At 39.5% G+C, this 22236-nt stretch overlaps 1 protein-coding gene across 2 annotated transcripts; it reads right to left on the bottom strand.

Moving 5' to 3' along the window:
• Positions 1–4111: 4111 nt before the first annotated feature.
• On the bottom strand, positions 4112–21655 carry far1 (fatty acyl CoA reductase 1). Of its 2 annotated transcripts, none has more exons than XM_067501797.1 (13): positions 21497–21655; positions 16711–16818; positions 16327–16443; positions 15386–15561; positions 14733–14912; positions 13386–13563; positions 12789–12833; positions 12137–12261; positions 11989–12056; positions 9719–9890; positions 8336–8465; positions 7330–7457; positions 4112–7067 (listed from the first exon to the last, which is right to left on the bottom strand). In XM_067501797.1, exons 2-13 carry the CDS (start codon positions 16780–16782, stop codon positions 6908–6910), a joined length of 1551 nt encoding a protein of 516 aa, XP_067357898.1. In that variant the 5' UTR covers positions 16783–16818; positions 21497–21655; the 3' UTR covers positions 4112–6907. The 2 variants fall into 2 exon arrangements, with proteins under 2 accessions (XP_067357898.1, XP_067357897.1); XM_067501796.1 differs by lacking the exon at positions 9719–9890 and adding an exon at positions 10410–10581 and having other exon boundaries at positions 21497–21654.
• Between the last annotated feature and the right edge of the window lie 581 nt (positions 21656–22236).

Below are 22236 nucleotides of genomic sequence, written 5' to 3'. Positions count from 1 at the left end.
TGTATGTGGTGATGCCTGAACTGCTCTGTCTGCGTACGTAACACATTAGACCTCATCCTCCTGATAAGACCAATATTACTTAGCAAGTATTTAACCCCAAAAATACTTGAAGTGTGCTTGAAGACCTAATTTGCAATATTCTCCTTGTTGTGGTCTGTGCACTTGAAAATTTTCAGATCTGTCAGTGTTAGAGGGGCGGCAGTGGTTCAGTGTCTCTCTGTCTTAGACTTCCTACCATTTAGAGAACCTAGCTAATTCTGCTGAAAGAACAAAGTCATGATGATCTAATACATTTTGATCAATAATGATGTAGAAATCATATGAACTTAAAGCTGCATTAGCTGCTTTTGTTGTCCACTTGGGGGCAGCAAACAAATATGTATACACAATGCTAATTAACCAACTTTTTTCTCCCAGCTCTGTAGGAAGTGCAAGTTTCTGTATCTACCTGATCTTAGTGGAGTGAAATTGGAGTAATGGGAGGCTTCCTCTGCATCTCTCCACATTAAGAGAAGTGTTGGAGCATATTTCTATTTAAATAATACAGGGAAATGTTGCACAGTTACTTTAAAACAAATTCCAAAAAGGAAAAACATGATCATCTAATGTCAAAATACCATGCTATGTATAAGTCAGCAGATGGTTACGGATGGTGGACATTAGGGGACATAGGCAACACAAAAACTTACATTTGGGGACAACAGGAGGAAATATATACTAATATGTGAGTTGGCTTTGGGTTGGGGTTGTCTTGCCCAGGGACACTATGAACAAAAGGAATTTAGAATCAAACTGCTGACCCTTAATTCATGGACAACAACTCTAGCTCCTAAGCCATATCTCATAAGACAGTCATCTGATTAAACCCAGACCATTTTATTGGGCTGGAAACCTTCTGCCTGTAGATTCTCGTGTTTGTGTTTGATAGCATTACTTCCTGAGTTGAGGATTTCCCCAGAGTTTTAACATGCAATCAAATGTGAAAGCGCTCAGAAACGGGTCAGAGATTGGTGTGAGCAATAAAGTTGCAAAACAGAGCAGTTAATGCAAAAATCACTTTGTTCCCTAAATTATTAAGCAGCACATGCAATAACAATCTATTGTATAGATGTTCAGGGAGTGTGTATGTCCGTATTTTCTGCCTCAGGGCTCCAGCACTAAACCCTGTAAGCCTCCGGTTCCTGTTTATGCAGCCCAGGCTCCACTGGGGGTTCATGGCTGGTTGATTCAGAGCTTGGCATGGTTGCTGGGCCACAGTTGCCATGTGGCTGTTGCCATGCGCTGCAGGGAGGAGCAGCTGTAAAATAGTGATGACTTGAACCATTGTAAGACAGTATCTGATGATCCAACACAATAATGGATAAGAAATTTCAGCTGCCAGATCATTCAGTGAAGTCCCAGTGTTTCACTGTTAGACAATTTGAACTGAGAAGATGCATAAAAGCAATAAGCTTCACACTGTGTGCACTGTAAATACAGTCAGATGGAAATAAAACTAATATTGGCATTTGTGGTGCATCCAGAAATTTTGTTATGTTAGAGTCTTTTTCCAAAATGGATTAAATTCATTATTTTCCCCAAAATCTACAAAGAAATACCCCACAATGCAAAAGAAGTTTGTTTGAAATCTTTTCAAATTCTTTAAAAATAAAAAAACAAGAATGTTCAAATGTACACTATATTGCCAAAAGTATTCGCTCACCTGCCTTTAGACCCATATGAACTTCAGTGACATGCCATTCTTAATCGATAGGGTTTAATATGACGTCAGCCCACCCTTTGCAGCTATAACAGCTTCAACTCTTCTGGGAAGGCTTTCCACAAGGTTTAGGAGTGTGTTTATGGGAATTCTTGACCATTCTTCCAGAAGTGCATTTGTGAGGTCAGACACTGATGTTGGACGAGAAGGCCTGGCTTGCAGTCTTCGCTCTTTCATCCCAAAGGTGTTCTATCAGGTTGAGGCCAGGACTCTGTGCAGACCAGTCAAGTTCTTCCACACCAAACTCACTCATCCATGTCTTTATGGACCTTTGTGCACGTGAATTCAATTATTTGGATGGGTGAGCGAATACTTCTGGCAATATAGTGTACATAGTCTTCATGGCCTTTACCATGACCCTCAAAATTGAGCTCCGGTGCATCCTGTTTCCACAACTTGATTGGAGTCCACCTCTGGGAAATTCAGTTTACTGGACATGATTTGGAAAGACATACACCTGTTTTAAAAGGTCCACAGTTAACAGCGCACATTAGAGCACAAACCAAGCCATGAAGTCCAAGGAATTGTCTGTAGAGGCACAGAAAAATATCTGCAGGATTGAAGGTCCCAATCAGCACATTCGCCCCCATCACCTGTAAACGGAAGAAGTTTGGAACCACCAGGATTCTTTCTACAACGGACCAAAGATTGAACTCTTTGGCCTGAATGCAAAGTGTCATGTCTGGAGGAAACCTGGCCAATACCATCCCTACAGTAAAGCATGATGGTGGAAGCCTCTTTTTTCAGCAGTGGAAACTAGGAGACTAGTCAGGATTGAGGGAAAAAACAGTAAAGTTTAATAAAAAAATATATATATAAAAAAAAGATTAGCTACAGGACAACTGTAAATATCCTTGACTGGCCCAGCCGGAGCCCAGACCTGATTGAATATCAGAGGTCTGAAAATGGCTGTGCACTGATACTCCCGATCCAACCTGATAGAGCTTGAGGTACTGCAAAGAATTGGAGAAACTGCCCAAAAACAGGTGTGCCAAGATCCTACAAGCTACTGTAACTGGTGATAAAGTTGCTGCAAAGTAGTAAGCAAAGGCAGTGAATTCTTATGTACTTTATTTTTTCGTGTCAATTTGTAAGGGATTTCCAAAGGTTACCAACGAACTTGTTCCACATTGCCATTATGGGGTATTGTTCGTAGAACTGAGAAAAATATTTAAGCGATTTTCAAATAAATTTCCAGTGTAATTTCTATATGGATAAAATCCACATCTGTTTTCCCCCAGTATAAACTGCAGTTTATGACATTTGGAAAAGTTTGATTGTCAAATTAACTGACATTTTAAGACTATTTTGGTTGACTTGGGTTTGTAATCTGGCATCTAGGAAGTCCATTATAGTAAAAATTAAAAGTTTCATTTGACTCTGCAGGACATATGACTTTATTTTTGTTGCCAAATACATTGCACTAGCTGCTTCACAGCCAAAATGTTTCCAGTTGCAAGTAGCTGCTGACAGAATGAGAACGTCACTTCATATAATCTTAAGTGTTAGGGGATGGAGTGCCATCTTGTGAGGTATGCTTTCAGCCAACTAGAATGTTAAATGTGTTACTTACAACTTTTAAAGTCATTTTACATTTTATGGAGATGGGCAACACTGCTCTACCTACTGTCGCAACATGACAGATTTTAGGCCTCTCCAACTGCAACAAGCCAGAGATTCTTCAGCTGGACTAAACAAGGCATGTGTGAAGAAACAAAGTTTTGATGTACCCTGATAAAATCAAACCTTGGAAAATTGTTTTAAAGAGGCAAAAATGAGAAATCAATCTCCATTATAGAAATGGGGCTTTTAACCAAGTGCAACTTTCCAATAGTATTAAGAAATACTGGCACCGCATTTTACTACCTTGTATTAACACCAAGCATCTCTTAAAACCACACAAGAAACCATTTTGAGTGTTAGGCCTAAAATCTCTGAATTAAGTTTCAGGTTTTGTCTTAGTGAGAAACTGTTTTAAGACTCACTCTGAGGGCATCATGAGACAACAGCATCTTTGTGAAGTTGTAATTATAGTTGTTGGTTACAGTTATAAGCTGCTTTAAACAACTGAACATTTTAAACATTATTGTGACAGGACACATCTTCCTCACAACACATTTCCCTTAGTTCTAAAAAGTTACATGAGCAAGCTAAAATAGGGCAGGACAAATTCTCATTCATGAATTCAAGTGTAATCCTGAATGGTAGCATTAAATCTTAATGGAACGGTTCAATAGCCTCCACTTTAATCTGCCTTCCAGATAGAGTGCTTAAAAGGACAAGCGGATCTGTTATGCACCACAGGAAACATGACTGTCTACTACAAAGACAAGAAAGCAAACAAGAACTGAGGAAGATTAAACATTTATTAATTTTGGTTTACACACAAGGCACCCATTGATTTGTTTTTGGAGATTCACATTTACATTGACTGTGTTAAGAGCCCACTCTCCTGAACAGTGGCCATAATCATGCTGCTTAGAGTAAAAGCAATGAACGTCACCAAGAACCACACAAACATGTTTAAAGATGAACACTGGCAATCAAACTCAGATTAAGCATATGGACCCATTCTGTGTTGGCCATATAAAAAAAAAAAAACACAGCCATTAAAAAAAAGTCATTAATTTAAGGGATACACATGAAAAAGAAAACATACTGGTGAAATATCTATAAATAGTAACAGCCAGATCAAATTATTTAAAATACAGAAAATAATGTAGTCTTACATAAGCTTGGGAAAGGTATTTTTACAGATGAAAATGGTGACTATTCAAACTTGCAAGATTTGTTATAACACCCTGAAAGCTTGTTTAAAATAACTGTTATTTCACATAATTCTGAAGTGTGCACTGATAGTTTTAAGTTGAAAATGTGTCACAATGTCAACCAGTCAAGACTTTGTTGCATCTGAATCAAAATCTAACAAATGGCCAGGCCAGTGTCACTAAAATTTGATCAAATCTCATGTACAGAGTCCTGATAAAGATGACTTGTGCTTGATTGTTAAATACTCAAATTAGACTGTTTTTTTTTTTAAAAAGAAAGTTTTACCAGTTAGTGCAATGGGTTTACCAAAGAAAAAAAAAAAAAAAAAAACCCCAAACACACACACTAGTGAGGTGATTATGTAATGTTTCACAGAAACTGACAATGTTTTCAGGGCTTTAAATTATTTGACTAATGGACCAAAGTGACCATTTAGAATTTGTTCCATGAAGAAATGATGCTGATGTTACTTTTGTAAAATGCCGTGTTTGAATGATTCAGTAGTTCCTAACATTAAATGAGAACAACTACCCTTTCACTTGCCTCACTCCTTAACCTTTAGGACAATCCCTGAATTGGACAAGTTATCACTTCCCCCCCAGTCACACTACATGAATAAGCTGCCACAAAACTGACCGCCACTCATGCTATCAAAAAAAGGGCGTCATGGCAAGAATTCACTGCATCGCCCCCTATTGAACACACTTATGTATAAGCAGCAATTGTAAAACTATTTGGCGTTTCAGGAGTCAGATTCCGGCTGTGTAAAGATATCAGGCTGTTCTCTAATACATTCAGCGAAAAAAGTTCAATTTAAACATAAGTTACATTCAGTTCTAGACATACTGCACTAAAGTTTACATAAAGCTGATGGAGTTGGTTCAGTAAGCTTTGTCGGTAAAATAGCTCTGTCATTAGCAAAAATAGTTATTTGGAAGTCTACCTAAATAGCACTACACAGTAAGAAAAACAGATCTGCTCTTCACTCTTAGATGTTAAGATCCGGCACCATTATACTTCCAAAGGATGCATACTTAAATCATCCTGTATAGAATGGCTTAAGCTTTGAATTTCTTAGTGACCCCAGGACAGTTACAGGAAAATCATGAAGGTGATTAAAGCTGTTGTAGCTCAAGACACTCAAAAGGAAAGGCAGAATGGTTTAAGTGTGTAACAGTGTGAGAACATGATAAACACATTTACAGAAACCACCATGATACCAAAACTATACATTACTATCAAAAGATAGTGACAGTTACAGCTACCTGAAAGTAAACAATGACAATCACACAAAAATGTTGAACACATTTCCAAATGAACTAGGGAAAGGCCAGTCATGACATCTTTTGTTAGCCAGGAAGTATTTTGGCAAAACAGATGATTGTAGCAAAGGACATATACAGTATGAAAAAAATGAAACTGTAGAGGCAGTAGCTTGTCTGCTAATGCAAGAGTAATGTTTGTAGGCACTGGGTAGAGCCAAAATATATATTTCTATTACAAACTACATTGTGCTTGGCCAAAATTAGCAAACTGGCCACTGAGTGGAGTATCTTTGAAGGTATGGGCCAAGCAAGAAATGGAAAGGCTAGTGACAAAGGAAGGCCAGTGGAAAGGAAAAGGGTATATATTTTAGGACCCAAACCATTGCAATGCCAGTACAACTATGACAAGCATTGGCTGAAATTACTTTGGTTTTGCAAGGGCAAGTCTGTTTAGAACAGGTCACCCTGTCCCTGAACAAGCCAGAAGAGAACCGAATCATCCTTTAACTGTTCTCAGCCACATGTGCAAGAGTGGCGGCAAAGCCCCAATTGCTGAGCAGCATCCAACAGACTTTAAAAAGGAACACATGTTTTCAGGTGACACATTTAACCCAAGCAGCAATTTGTTTTATTCTTTAATGAAACAGGGTAGACTAAAGGTGGGTCAAACCAAATGACAGTTTCTGCAGTAGAGAATCATCCAAAGGATAGTGCTCTTTTGCAGGCAAGCAGCTATACAAGGGGTGCTCAGGAGTAAAGCTGACAACAGGGAAGTACTGGAGGGTTTAACAAAATGAGGGAATGTAGTCCTGCTTCTTTTAACTAGTCCAAGTGCTGTACATAACAAATCCATGTCCTCAATAGTAAGTGTTAGTGATCGAGTTAGGTAGTTCTGAGATAGGCAACCTTTGGACTGTTGTGGACTCAAGGCCTGTAAGGCTTTTTTAATGGTTACATTTAATCCTCGAGTGTCAAGGCGAACACCAGACTAGAGACAGTGTGGTACCATTAAAAGCTTTGAGCTCAGGCACCTTTCATAATCCACAGCCAGCATTTCCTTCATTTCATTGCCCCCCTGCTTTGCCACCCACCCCCCCATGTCCCTTGCTCATTATTATCTCAAGGTGGAGGAAGCTCTGAAGTAGGAGAGGAATTTGTAGCAGAGGCTCACCACAAAGTACCAGATGTTTCTGGCCATCTGAGATCGGGCGATGAAGACTCGCCAGATGAGAACAACCAGGATGGTGTTAAAGGTGTAACGGATGTTCCTCAACCTGGAGGACAGATGACAAATTAAGGCATGCCAAAAGTCAATTTTATGAAAATAAAGCCAAACATAAGGCCAGTCTTGTTTTATATACCGTGTGCTAAATGCCATTTTTAATTATTGCCCTTTTATTCTCTGCTGAATACTACAAGAATTTTGGTAAAGCAGAATTACTGAAACTTTTACTGAGAATGTTAGCTACTGTATCTGTTAAAGTTAACATTTCTGGATAAGCTTAAACCATCAGATCTCATGCCACAGATTCTTACTTGTTTAGGTGCTTGCGTGCAGCAGGCAGGCCTGACAACTCTTCATTCAGGATGTATTTTTTGGTGCCCATACAGTAATTTTCCATGTACTCTGCCCAATGCAGCTGGCGCACATCAAAGTTAAACATCTATGGGGAGAGAAAATGTCAGGGCATACATTAAGGGATCACTGCCAATTTTATTATCTAGCGTAGTCTACATTTGTGACAACAATCATGTTAAGCTCAGTGTTGAGCCAAGTGCTGCCATTTTAGCATGCCTTGGGAATGGTATACATCTGTATTATTTAGTTGTATTCAAGAGTTTGTGTATCCTGGACAAATGCTATGTTGTGTTGATTAACTGAGCAGTAGACAATCCCTGTACAGACAGTGTTTTGAAGTAGTCTGACAAACTGAATTTGTTGTAATAAATGTTAGTACATTTGTTTTAATGGGAATCATGAGTCAATTATGTAATCTAAAGCTTTAGCAGGCTGCAATTTGGAGCTGCTGATGTGCAGCTGGCTTTGGCCTAATTTAACCCCAAGCTGTGCTTTCAACTCTGAGGAAAATAAACTTGCTCACTGGGCACACAAGGACAACAGTACATGGTCTGTTGCTGGATCAGTGAAGAATGAGGTGGGTCACTGTTGACAGCCTGGTGGGCAGGGACTGAAAGCCCCTGACTGCAAACAGCAAGTGCTCACCCCCAAAAAATGTTTGACCTTGAAAGCATTTTAGACTTTGTCACCTTTTTGAAACTGTAACACTCCTGATATTCTGTTACAAAGCCCAAGTACCAGTTCAACAAGATGCCCACAAAGTGCAGAGTGATTCTCTGAACAACATCCCCATTCTTTTAAAAACTGACATCAGCAGTGAATGACTCACTATTAAAGCCAGCCTACTATCAGACAAAAATGAACTAGAGTAAATGTCTCATGCATGTGCGGGGGAGTTGTAGACATCCACAATGAAGAGACAAACTGTTAGTGATGGCACAGTAGCAGTTCACATTTCTCTACCTTCTTATCCTCAGGGCTCATCTGCCCCATCAGCATGGTCACATTCTCAGTGTTCCACACCCAGGAGTGACTGGTGAAATACTCCAGCACCATCATGGCTTTATGGAGGCGAGTGATTGTCTTCATCATCCTAAAAGGAAAAGAGAAAAAAATTTTAGCAAATAATGTGATAAAGTAGATGAAGCAAGATTTTTGGGGAAGATCAGAAAACACTAAGATGCCTGACAAAGTTTAAAGTGTAGAACGGAGTAAGAAATAGAGAGGGAGGGGACAATGGTAATGTAAAAAGTGAGGGGTGGACTATGTAAAGACCGTTACATTTGTGGAGTGTTCAAATTTAATACGATGTTTACAAATTTTTCCAGTAAGTGTTCACATTCACGGCAACTAGTTAGTGACAGATTAGTAGTTATGCCAATGTTTAAGTCACCTAATGTCTAACTGGATTCATTTTTTGTACAGGGCAGGAGGACAATACATTGTCAAATGAATGCTTAAGACAAATGTGGATCAGTGTAAATGGTTAAAAAAAAAATTAGGTGAACTGCAGCTAAGACTGTCTCAGGGAAACCTGTTAAGAAATGTCTTCGAGCAAACAAGTCAATCCAGTTCAAATTCTTCATCTTTTAATTCTGATTCAAGGGATCATGATTTAAGTGATAATTGAAAATCAGTTTAGAAGCTGCAGTAATTAAAGTGAGAATCAGTGGAGAGAATGTAGAAACAGCAGTAACCACTATTAGAATAAGACACTAAGTCTGAGTCTTCAAACTGTAATTAGTTATTGGGTGAATGTTACATTCATGACAGAATCAGTTTAATTTAAAAAGTTTTATAAGGCTTGTTAATATTGTTTTTTTTTTTCATCCAATTAGATTTTGATGACTCAGATTTGATTTGTGGAGGATTCAGAAGATGTGACAAACATGCATGGCCGATAAGCACATTGAAGCAGTGATTACTTGCATCGTGTGACCATTTGGCTCAAATCCCAAGCGTACAATGAATTACCAAGCCAAATTCATTTCAGACATCATTTTGGCCAATTAACTCATGTCTGAAATACATATGGCTTGGGAGAATAAAGTAAAGTTGCAAAGAGTGAACAAATGTATAAGACATGTAGACCGTCTACAAGCAAAAGGGCTGTTAGTATAGGACAACCTGGAGAGTTTGCTAGACTGCTCAAAAAGTCCCCTAGTGCCTCAAGATTTTCAATGACTGGGTGAGTGGCAGAACATAAGTATGTTTACAGGACGCCTAAATCTTTTTTTTTTTTTTAAGTCTTCAAATAAAGTGCTTCTTTGGCTTAACGTTGATATTCCTGCCCCAGAGACTTTGTTCCCACCAACCCACTAGGTCTTCATAATGTTGCAACCTTACCGGGGCTTGCGGCCTGTGAGCCTGAGATAGCCGTCATAGAGCAGGGCTGGCAGCGTGTGACTGACAGTGGTCCAGTATTGATTAGTAAACGAATTGGAGCGCAGATTGACATTAGGCCTTCTGAAGGCCTGCTCTAAGGGATTGGTCTTGAAGATCGTGTTTATACAGTACTCTGTGGGAGAGAGATACAGACATAACAGGACAAGGAGGACACAGAGGGGACGAGGTATCCATCTACCGATATTAAAGTGGGCAAGATGCAAGACCTCTGGAATATTTTCAACACCTCCCCATCAGAAAGATCTGCAGATTAAAAGGCGTCTGGGTTCCCAAAGCTGTCTTCTGACTAAGAAGGTTCACCTCAGACCATTTATTAACTGAGCCAAGATGACCTTAGTGTGGACAATTTGGGAACCCAAATGAAAACATTGCAAGTAACAAGCGGTAGAGTGCAGAACCCAACAGTTATCCCCATGTCTGCAGGGGAGCAGTTGGGTTATACATTCTTCCACAAAACAGCACACAAGCATTTCTCAACACATTAGCATTGCAGCTACAATGTTAAGCTACTAGACTAAAAGGAGTAAAGCAGCAGGTGTGTGTTGTGTGAGTGGGCATTATTTAAAATAAAATAAAAAAAATAAAAAAAAAGCACAGGCGTTGCATGTTCAAGTCGGCGACAAGATGTTACCTGGGCTCTCGTCCAATCAGCCTGAGGTACAGATCATAAAGGAAGGCCGGAGCCTTGTGGCTTACGGCAATCCAGTACTGATTGATTAGGTGATTGGACGTGAGATTAACATTGGGCCGACGGAAGGCCTGCTCAAGGGGGTTCCTCTTGAATGTGGATATTACATGGTACTCTAAGAAACAGAAGGTTGTTCAAAAAAGGTCAATGAACAGTTACTTTTAAACATGATTAAGATTTGGTTCTGCTTATAACAATTTTGCATATTTAATAAGACTTAAACTATAGATATTAAAGTTTTTATTTTTAGTGATGCTTTCTCAACTTCCAGTGCCAGGGTAAGAATCAACTTTGAATGTGCTTTTAAGACAACATGGCTGGGATGTTGAGGGGGCATTCAACTGCTGTAGTGATGTAGCTAATGGAATGACAGTTTAAAATCAAAAATTAATGGGGAAGGATAGAAATATTTAACATTGCCATTTAGTGTAAAATTTCTAGCCCCACACAGCTCTGTGTGCATAAGGGCATGCTATATTATTTGTTCAGGGTCATACCTTGGTCACTGTATTAACAGGAAGGCAATTTTCTAGTGACATTTTAATTCCAGTGTGTGGAGTGATGATTTAGGCAGCCTAGGTGACCCACTGGAGGAGGTTTGGAAAATTTCAAATAAGATTTTTTAACCAGAGGCTAATGTAGCCCCTACAACAATCCTTAAAAAAAAGATGAGCAGGCTCCAGAATTCTGTATGCTAGCAATATCCTCACTTTTAACATGCTTTGGATAAAGCATCTGCCAAATGATTAGTAGTAATTCAACTGCTGAGACTTTACATAGCCAGAAACAAAGGTATCAGTTTTCCCACATATACTGTATATGCTGATACCCATCAAGGTGGATTTGAAGTCTGACCATTTCATGTGGAATTCCACAGAATTTACACCTCTACAAGTTGGGGGGGGGGGTGACACCCACACCTCAATAGTGTAATATTAAAAGAATTACCAAAATTAACCTTGGTCAAACATGTCAACTGCAGCTTTTAAGATTAATTTCATAATTTGCTTACACATATTGCTGTTAAGATGTTTTGACATTTGTATCCATGTCTGAACTCTTAATTTAAACAAAAGTTGCACTACACAAGTATAATTATGGTGCTCTGCTTCGCTTCCAAATCCAAATGTAAAATTCTTCCGATCATCATTTCAAGTTAAACTCCTTTAAACTGAAAACCATGAGCCATTTATGGAAAGGCTATGTCCACCTGTGACTCATTTTCACATGAGTTTGGTGCTTCAGTGCAGCCAGTTTTTTTTTATGATAGCATTAGATATAAAGGCATTAATAACTATGTTGTATTGTAAAGAGACAATTGTTTGTACATGACCTAAGCCACCATTAAACCATGTGTGACTTCGATTTAAAAGGTTGGACCAACTCAAACACTGGTTTTTATCTACAATCCCAAAGGGACAGGTGGACAAAGCTCCCAATTCAGGCAAACAATTGATTACACTCATTAAAACATAGATTACACTGTCAGTGTACAGTAAATATTAAAGAAAATGAATCATACCAACTTCTCCCCAGTGAAATGGGTTGAGGCTGCCAGTTGTGCAGTTGTACACTGGTATATTTTTTGGCCTGTTTAAAACAAACAACTATGAATTCAAAATACAATGCTACAACACCAAGATGAGGCCATTTACATATGTCTGGCTAACCTGCATGTTTGCGTTCCAGAGTACCAAGCTGCAGCAATTGTGGCATTGATGACCACATCCACCGGTACCAGATCAGCCACAGCGTCATTAGATGCCCTCATTGTGCGTAGGATCCCCTTACCAGCCTGCAAGGAAGAAGTCAGTCAACACAACTGGAAAAGGTTGTTTGCCGACACATCATGAATAAGCCAGTACTAACTCATGAGATGAGGATTCACTGTACTATATGTGCATAACCAGGTTTCTAATCTGTTTTCCCTCAGTGAAAGGTTGAATGTGAACAGTTGTGTTTTTAGAACAAAGTTTTGACTGAGGCCCTTTTAGTAATTTTCCAAAAAAAAAAAAGAAAAAGAAAAAGCTAAAATGTGAGCTTCTTCATACATCCAAAATAGGACAGGGAGGAGAAATGTGATTTGCTGCATGTACACATGGACTTCCACCAACCATAGCTGATCTAATCACCCAAGTGCATGTGAATAGTCCCCATTTGGAGTGTAGCAAACCAAACATGTTTAATGACTAAGAATTTAGGCTTTAAAAAAAAGAAAGTTACAAAGGTAATTGTGCATTGAGGATAATTTTTAAAAAGTTAGTTTTAAAAACCCTGTAGATGTCATTACATCATTTAAAGTATGGCTTTCAAATTACTTACTGCAATGAATATTCCACTAGGTCCATTGAAGTTATCAATCCAACCCTATAAAAAGCATGAGCATAGAAGTTATTTTGGACACAATAAATGTTTAGTGACTCATACTGCTAGCTATAACACTACAGTGGCTTAAGATAGTATTAGACTAGTTGTAGTTTTCCATATATACACTGGGACACCATTTACATTCTTCATTTGCACTCCAGATGTGCTTGCAGAGGAACAGAGGGAGTACAGTTCAAACTGGTAGGCTACTGCTTTAAGGCTAATTTTATTTCCTGCACTGATCATATGTAGTAGTGGCCATTTCCCCTCTACAAGACAGGGGATCAGCTTTAAAATGCAACAGTATACATAGCCTGACCTCATTCTAAGAGTGATCTTCCTATAACAATAATGCGTTTAAAATTCCTACTGTATTATTCAGACCACCACATTTAAAGCTGGACAAAGCCTAAATATTCAACTCCAGCTTTTCTCAGTCTCAGCTTTAAGAATTTAAATACCATCAAATAAATTGAAAGTGCAGTTTAATATTAAAAAAAAAAAAAAAAAAAAAACACACCAACACACACAACACCTGCTTGAACTACTCACTGGGAAGGGCTCTTTCCAGCTTGCTCCAACTATGGAGGGTCTGACAATGGCAACATTAATGTCTCCAGCCTCCTGCTGCACCAGATACTCAGCCAAGGCTTTGGTGAAGGTATAGGTGTTTGGACGTGCTCCTAGAAGCTTGGGAGTGAGCGCTGACACCAGATCGTCTTCCATCCAGCTAGGGGGAATTAACCTTATAGTTTGTGCCAAGCATATTGTGCCACTGTTGTGTAATTGTGATCAGTTAAAACCAAAGCAGATAATGAAAACAGAGCTGAAGACACATTGTGGAACATAAGTTTGTGGGACCTTGGGTCATGGCAATGCTAAGTCCTCATTTCCCATCTTACTGAGAGTTTCAACAAGCCAGTGGTCCAAGTTTGATTTAACTATCAACTTCTTGTCTACACAGAATTGCTACTCACTTCAAAAGTGATTTGTCAAAAGTCAACTGTATCAAAATTAAAGCACAATCAATACAGTGAAGATTCATGTGTTATGTGGGTGTAATCGATTGCTTCTTGTGCCAAGCTTTTTTTGCTCTTACTATGCTTAGCCTTGCTGGTGAGTTAGCATTAGCAATAGAGAAGCTGTAGAGCAGGGGTCACCAACATGGTGCCTGTGGGCATCCAGTAGCCCGCAAGGACCACATGACAGTCCACGGGCCTGTTCTAAAAATAGCTCACCATAGTGCCACTTTCCAATGAGCTGCATCTAATTTTTTGTTGCCATTTTTTAAAATCACATTTGAAAGTTATTGTGAGAAATCATTAACATGATCAGTGTCTTCACACAGATGAATATCATTAATTTAATTAAATTTATTTCAAAAGTGCGTACTAAACTGGTAGCCCGTCACATTAATCGGTAACCAAGAAGTAGCTCTCAGTTACAAAAATGTTGGTGACCCCTGCTGTAGAGCCATGTACTCTGAGTAGATTGAAAGCCCCCACCTTAATTAATGCTTCCTTTCAGTTCAGTTGTAAGGACATTGGAAATGAGACACTAGTTAACTAGCTAACAGCCTACAAAACATAACTAGGTCTGTCAATCTGTACACCCAAGTCATCTGTCCACTCACTCAAAAATCTTATAGATTAAACCCCTGAAAGTTTACTAACCTGTACACAGCAGGATTTTGAGGCTTTCCTAAATTTAGCTCACCAGCCAAAACTGGGAGCATCAGTGCAACTAAACAGTAATTTACCCCCCTGCTGTGGCCAAGCTTAGTTTGTCACTGACATTAAGCTTAGTACTCTACCACTCACTTTCCATGCTTCCATAAATCTGAGCAATCTTACAAATCTATAAAACAAGTGCTTTCAGAAAGAGCCCAGATCAGCTTACTCCAGAGTATCGATGAGCTTGTGGTAGTCTACAGGGGGAGGGTAGACAATCTCTTCAATGAGTTCTCGATCACAGTTGGCGTAGGCTGTGGAGACATGAAGGAAGACCTCCAAGTTCTTGATCCTGTGAGCCAGTGCCAACATCTTCTGTGTGGCCAGGACATTCAGCTGAACTGCATCTCTGACAGGGAAAGAAAGGAAATCTGTGGGATATCTAAACCAATTACCTCCCCTTAACTGGGCTGCATGTACCGAGTTGCATTCTGGCAATCCCATTTCTATCATCGAGGCAAGTCTAACTAAGAGCAACATGTCTTTAGAGGACAGACAGTTTAAACTTTTTCATGTAGTTTGGGGGGGAAGGAAAAACACATTATGAGAATGAGAATTAAATCTCAGTTTCCTTAAGTCACCTGCCAACTGAACACTGTTGACCAGACTATCAGAAAGCTTGTGAAATTATCTCCATAGTTAATGGGTCATTCTGTGTTGTACAATGAGAAAAAGGGTTAAATTAAACACTCCTTTAACAATTAATTTGACCATTATCAATTCTGTTCCTTACAGAAGAAAAACTCACCATGGACATGGTAAACTAAGAATGAGAGAAGGTTCATCTTTTAAGTCAAGAATAAATAAAGCAAGCCAACTCACTTGAGTGGCTCATTAAAGCGGATGGTGGCAGCACAGTGGAAGACAATGTTGACGTTTTCAACCAGGATGCTCTGATCCTCTTTACTCAGATCCAGTTCTGGCAGTGTGAGGTCACTGTTCATTGCAATGATCTTCTCTGCAAAGCCTGGCTGCTCCTCTTGCAATCTGTCAAACAACTGGGGTGAGGGTGGTAGATTAGCATCAAAGTGTGAAGTGCAGGTATAAACTGATTGTATAACTCAAGAGAACTCTTTGCCAAATGTGAACAAAAGAAATTCTTTAATAAAGTGCTTTCACATTCAGACAAGCCCACATATGTCAACTTGTACTTTATTAATTCAGCTTTTAATAGCTTCTATGCTTTGAGGTTTAGCACTAAAGTACCATCTATCTGTGGTCATAATTTAAAGTCTGAAAAATCAATGTTTTACAATGAATGAAGTTCGGCTTCCTCTTAAGAGCAACTAAATCTGACGTTAGGCAGGAGGACAAATTGAGAAGAGAGAAAAATTTACAGGTAATGAAAATAATGTGATTTGGCACCTTGCATTTTTGTCATGTTGGGACCAATTCAACAACTGAAGAATTAAGCACAATTACATTTAATGTTGGAATTTGAGTCAACTACCAGTCAAACCTCAGTAAAAACTCAGTATTAAATTCAAAAAGCGTTCTGCTTTAAGCAAAAATCATAATTGAGCACATCTGTCTGCATTACTTTAAAGCCCACATTAACTTTTCTCATCTCAGCCAATATAAAAACCCTTGAAATACAGATTACAATTTTGTTTTTGAAAAATGCCCATAATTAGGTGGGTGAAAGCCTACCTAGTGTAAAGAAGAGTCAGCTTGCATAGGTCATAAGCGGTTAAGTTTAGCCTGCTTAACTCCACATCTCCTCCGCCCCCCCCTTAAAACAATGTGCCAGGACTTCTTCTCACCTTGCAGCTGATCATGTCCACAATGCGGGCTTTGGGGCTCTGGCCAGCTTTGGACCGGACCATCACATAGACAGCTTTGACTTCTGGGCAGGACCTCAACAGCTTCTCTAGCAGCACCTTCACAATAAGGAGAAAACAGAGCATACAAAAAAAAAAGTTTAATAAAAGCACAAGATTTTTTACTTCTTCAAACACTTCTTCCTCCACAAAATCTGATCTGGCAAACTTGTACAGACAATGGCTGTAAAAGACTGCAGTTTAAAAAAAATAAATAAATTAAAAAACCTTTGGAGAATATTAAAATATTGGAGTTTATGAATCCATCTGTGGATCCCCTCAACTTTATGTGCAGCTCACACTCCTTGGGTTCAAACACTACTGTACCTTGCCCATGAAGCCTGTTGCTCCAGAGATCAGCACATTTTTCCTTGCATAGTATTCTGGGATGTTCACCATGATGTCTGCAGTCCTGTTGAGTGAGCACCGCAACACCTGCACCAGGCGAGAGGAGAGAAAAAAAAAGAAAGCGAGACCAAGTTTACACTTTACAACATTCCATTTAAACATTCTGCAGTCTCCTACATTTGAGAAACTACAAGATTGTCCCTACCTATGAAGTGATTGACAATGAAACTATCATGTATTTATCCACTTCACTGTTAGAGGCACAGGTAACAGATTAATTAAAAAACATAACCATTTCAATCTAATGTCATCAAAATCAAATGTAATTTGTGTAATGTAACTGAAATGATTCAATGGTGATTAAATTGTTTCAAAAAAAGAAATCAAAGAACAAACTGTTTACCCTCATTTTCCAAGAGTATAATATTCATATTTTACAAGCTTCTTCCAGAATATTGGGCAATGTGATCAAGTGAAAATAATCAAAATGTCTTAGTTATCTGTTGAGTGAATACCGCCAGTCCTAATCCCAAACTTGTACCAAACCTTCCAGAAGACAATAACGGGGCCTCAGTTCGATGTTAGTTTTAACTAGAATACTGTGTGGCTATTAAGCCATTAAGGAGATGACTCATTTAATTACGTCAAGCAATTTGGCAGCAGCTGAAACCGTGTTTACAGTTACAGCCTTCTGGGGCAATCAAGGTTGCACTGCAATACAATTTTAAGCCATGTTTTTCCTTTATATTGATGTAACAAATACATTTAAGATTCCTGCAGTCAGCTCTGACCAATATTAAAAGGACATTTTGTGAACGGTTGCTTGTGTAGTTAGTCAAACCAGTTATTCAGCTTTGCATACATTCACTAGAGAATACACCACATTGCACTGTTTACTGTAAAGTCAGATTCTATCCAAACTTGAAGCCAGGGATAACATTTACAATTAAAACAAGCTACTCTGGGGAAAACATTTAGTTCCATCTGTTAGTTTGAGGGAGTTTAGCTGAGAGAATGGTCCAAGACAAAGATTTATGTGTGAGCTCTGCCAGCATGCAGACATTCCCAACAGCACTAGAATATCACAACATTACAAGGCAAAAACAAGACATAGCTCTTCTGTCCCTCTGCTGTACAAGTTCTAAGGTCACTGCTGCAGATGCAGTTTGCTGCAGCACAACCTGTGCCAAGGACAGAGCTCCAGCTGTACTCCATCAGAGCCTGCTGTGACTGCCTTAAGCTGTACTTGTCAGGCTGCTTCACTCTCATAACTTCTGGCCAACACCACTGCAGGTGTCATGTGGGGTATTCGGCAATGCTAAGATAGCAGTAATAATGCTGCTTCAGCCTTTAGTCTGCATGCGTTCAATTGTTCCCCCAAACACTTCACTGCCCCTGCTGTCATTTCATATGAAAGCACGTTTAAACATTACAGGAGGTGTAGGAATCATCAATAGCATTGCTGGAAAGGAGCTAAAAATTACATCAACTGCTGTTATTGATTAAAACACTGAATATGTAAAGGAAACAAAGCAAATTTACTATAAATAGAAACATACAAAAAGACAACAGCAGTGACCAGGTTTGTACCAGGTCAAAACCATAAACACATTTCCTGGGCATGTGGTCTGGGGGCAAACTTTAGAACAAGTATCTCTTGCCAAAATCTAAATAAAGTCCCTGGTATCTAAAATGGTTCCAGTGATCGCATTTAATATCCAGAGACTAAATGTTACTTGGCCCAGGCTTGTGCAAGCATCCATTCATGCAAGCATCATGCCAACTAGAGAAGCTGTAATGTCAGGGTGTGTGCCATCCTGCACACCTCAGTGGCAAATGTACAGCTGGGCTGGGAACAAGAATGACATACAGTGCTTCTTTGTTGTTTTAGTGATTCTTTTAAAACTACTTCAGACAAAATAAGACTAAAGGCCAATAAGGTTTGCTCACATTAAACTTAGTATTCAAAAATATTTATATACTATTATAATACAAGAACATAAAATGTACTACAATGTAAAGGAGGTACAGCAAACATGTAAACTTTACAAAAGTAGCCTAGAAACCAGTCTAGAATACCAGGCTTGCACTTCTGAATTGCAATACAGCTGAGGGGGTGAATATATGTTGGGCTGGGAGCAAGAATGACTGCAAGCCAGAGGAGTAATGCTGCATTCATTGGCAGAGTATACTGAGGCTTCTGTTTGTTCCTGCTGTCTTGACTACAAACCAAATGTGCCCATTTAGGAAAAAAAAAAGCCATTATACAAGGGACAAGAAATTTATGATTACACTATAAGAAATCTTGCTATATAAAGTTGATAGTGTTTACATTAGTGCACATTCAACCGTTACATATGGTAACAAGATAAAAGCAGCTCTTCTAATGGAGTATTCCCTGATGGGAGAAACTGGTACCCTCCTATATGCATGTGCTCCAAAGTTGACCAACACTGTTAAAGTAAAGTCTTGCCTGCATGCTAAACAGGCATAATCTAGTGTTGAGCTGAGCTAGGAGCCGCAGTAGCCTTTGATCATGCATCTGTGGAAAAGCCTGTGTAGCTTACATTCAGACAGGCAGCAAGTTGATCCCTGATGCCACATCTTAACTCTGAATAATTGATGCTTTAAAGCTAGGCACCTGTGGCTGGAGTTAAACAGCTTTGACAAACAGCTGTCTCAGGTGTAATCCATGTCGCACTTGGGTAAAACACTGCCAGGCAAAAACAATCCTCATTTTAAAAAGAATCTCCCTTTAAATCTCATATAGTACATGACACTGTTCATTTCTTAACACAGCAGGTGATTCAAAGGCAGCAACAGCAGCAGGCTACGCAGATTGATAACATTCTGTCAACACAGAGGTCAGGGAACATCATTCTGCCAAAAACTCCTCATTCTGGGGAAAAAAAGCGCAACTTCCTGCTTGTGGTGATGTTGCCAAACAAACCATCTTTGCAAGTGACTTATAGTGATTTGTCAGATTACCTACATAGAGCAGGCAGGAAAAGGCTTAAGCTTACATTGAGCATATAGAGCTGGACACATAAATGAAGCCCGTCTGACTGCAAGCAGCCAGACTTTAGAGCATATGTACTCATAAGGTTTGTGGAGCATTTAAACACTGATGGCTAAACAGCTCTATGTAATCAGAGGCCACAGCCTGGAGGAGTCTATTCAAAGTTAATGATGCATCAGAAATGTGAAAAGTAAATAAATGACAAATCATTCACTTCACAGAGCTCATCATTCCCTTACTGTGACTGCCTTTTTTTAAATGTACCTATATGCATGTGCCATCCTCTACACTGGGGGTAATCATTGTCATGGAGCCACATTTTTTGTGTGTGGATTAAAATGTTAGCTAGATAACTTTGATGACAAATTAACATTATCCCAGATCTGTTTGTTCTTCCAAAGGCATGTTGAGCTTTCTGGCCCAGATCTGTAATCTCAAGCCTGGAACAGGTTTGTTCAAGTTTAGTCAGTCTGAAAAAGACAACCTCAAATTTGAATATTGTTAGGCAATATTATTTGTCAGATTAGAACAGCAGAAAAACTTGAGTGCATTACATTCAGCTAAGCTAAACACTGACAGGCACACTCCAGCAGCAAATCCCAACACAACATACAATAGCTAGTGGGAAAAAAAGAAGACAGCATTGTGATTGTGGTAGACTACATGAGCAAATCTGCTTTTTCAAACCGTCTGAGGACTTCTGGTAGTAGGTGGGCACACGTGGAAAACGGAAAAGGCCCTAGGTCTTTAAGACAACTACATTTAGCAGCAGCTGGTTTGCCTGCACATGGAGCTCACACCTCGATGGAGAGCATTGACGAATTAAAGTAAAGCTAAAATTTCAGTTCAAATAAGTTTGTGACACTTAATGTTGAAGTGCTTTTAAATCACGATTAGCTGAGACCGTTCACTTAAACAAATAAATTGAGTAGGCGGCAAGGAAGGAGTTAATACCAGTTTCAACTCTATTAATATGGAACTCGCAGAAACACCCGTAGAAAATAATTGCCATTTTGTGCCAACGCTGCTCCCAAACTGTGAGCTAGATAAAATTACCACCGACACGTCCCCAGCTTGACGCAGCTTAATAGCAGTTATATGGTGCATTTGACTAAAGACAGGTGTGTGTCTAAACTGTATGTACCAGAGGCGACTGAAGACCCCAATCAGTCCAACAGGCAGCCACCGCGCAGAGGATCAAGTGATTCTCATTATCCACAGCTGCCGCGCATCACCACCACACTCACACACGGGGTCTGTTTGCAAAGCGGGAGACTGAAATCCCACACAGACCAACGTTTGTCCCTGATAACGTTTAATGCAATTCCATTTTGAAAAGTGAAGCAATTTAAAAAAAAAAAAAAAAAAAAAAAAAAAAACACTGTCTCTAAATTAAGAGTCGCCTGGGCTGATGGTGGCTAATTTCAGTACTGAAACCAAGTGTCAGCGGTAGGCTGGCGAAGTGAAGATGTACATACATGGCGCCTATCATATTCAGTCTCAGTGGTAGCGAGAATGAGACGTGAACGCACAATAAAGCAGAACTGCACATGTGTCTGCGTCGATCTTCGCCACCACACAAGCAGTTAAATACCGGCCGAACCTCCCTCCTTTCGGCGCATCCTGTCACACCCCCACTAAACACACAAAAAACCCGAACAAACGCCCTAAAGCTTCGCGAGAACACGACACGACACACACACACACACAAAGCCTGTTTACGCAGTGTAGAAAGGCAAAACGTACCACAAATGTCGAGCTTTCCTCGGCTCTTGAAACTTAGGAGTCTGCGATGAGCGTAGCGGAGCTGCAGTGGGTGCGTGTGTTACAGAGACGTCCGAGTGGAGACTCAGCAGGAAGCTACAAGCCGGGGCGGATAAATCAACCGCCGTGACGTCAAAGGGTCTCCAGCACAGATAGAGGGGAAGAAGAGTTCTCACTCCTGCTTGTTTTCACCTGTCTTAAGAAGAAACACATTGACTCAGCCAATAATGACTTAACATAGTTAGTTTGTGTGAAACTGGCAACTTGCATGTAAACTTTAGGCGACAAAGCAGCCACACATGTGAAAAAAGAAATATTAGAAACATAAAATTCATTAATTATTTCATAGTTGGCCAGGTTGGTACTCTCTTTACTATGAGGAGTAGCTTGGTGGCTAATATCAGCATGCTTTACATATTGCAACTACCTGAAATCATCACTTTGCTTTAGGGAAGAAATTGTCCTCTGCATTTGATCCTTCTTAACTATTTTGAAATAGATAGTAAAACATCACTGTGATGACCATCTGGCAGTCATACAGTAGGTGGGCTAACCTGCGAAGAGTTCAGAGGGTGAAAATATACTTTTGGGCCTCTATTTATTCAGGTCAAATAGGGTTGGCTCATTGTCAACTTCCTTTCTTCCTCTAGTTTTAAGCGGACATGTATGTGAATTACATTAAACTTCCATCTACCTTCCCAATAATAAAATATCTGTCTACT

This window comes from Channa argus, chromosome 4 (assembly GCF_033026475.1).
Source record: "Channa argus isolate prfri chromosome 4, Channa argus male v1.0, whole genome shotgun sequence".
Taxonomy (NCBI): domain Eukaryota; kingdom Metazoa; phylum Chordata; class Actinopteri; order Anabantiformes; family Channidae; genus Channa; species Channa argus.
The sequence above is the reverse complement of the archived record's forward strand: the minus strand, read 5'-3'. Positions and strand labels throughout refer to the sequence as shown.

Bases quoted from the DNA above. Each gene is read 5' to 3' on its own strand.
- far1 (XM_067501797.1), bottom strand. From the start codon at position 16,782: ATGGTGAACATCCCAGAATACTATGCAAGGAAAAATGTGCTGATCTCT. The intron at 14,913-15,385 runs GTGAGTTGGCTT...TTTCCCTGTCAG, and splicing joins CGCTTTAATGAGCCACTCAA to AGATGCAGTTCAGCTGAATG. The intron at 8,466-9,718 runs GTAAGGTTGCAA...TTTTCCTTTTAG, and splicing joins CTCACAGGCCGCAAGCCCCG to GATGATGAAGACAATCACTC.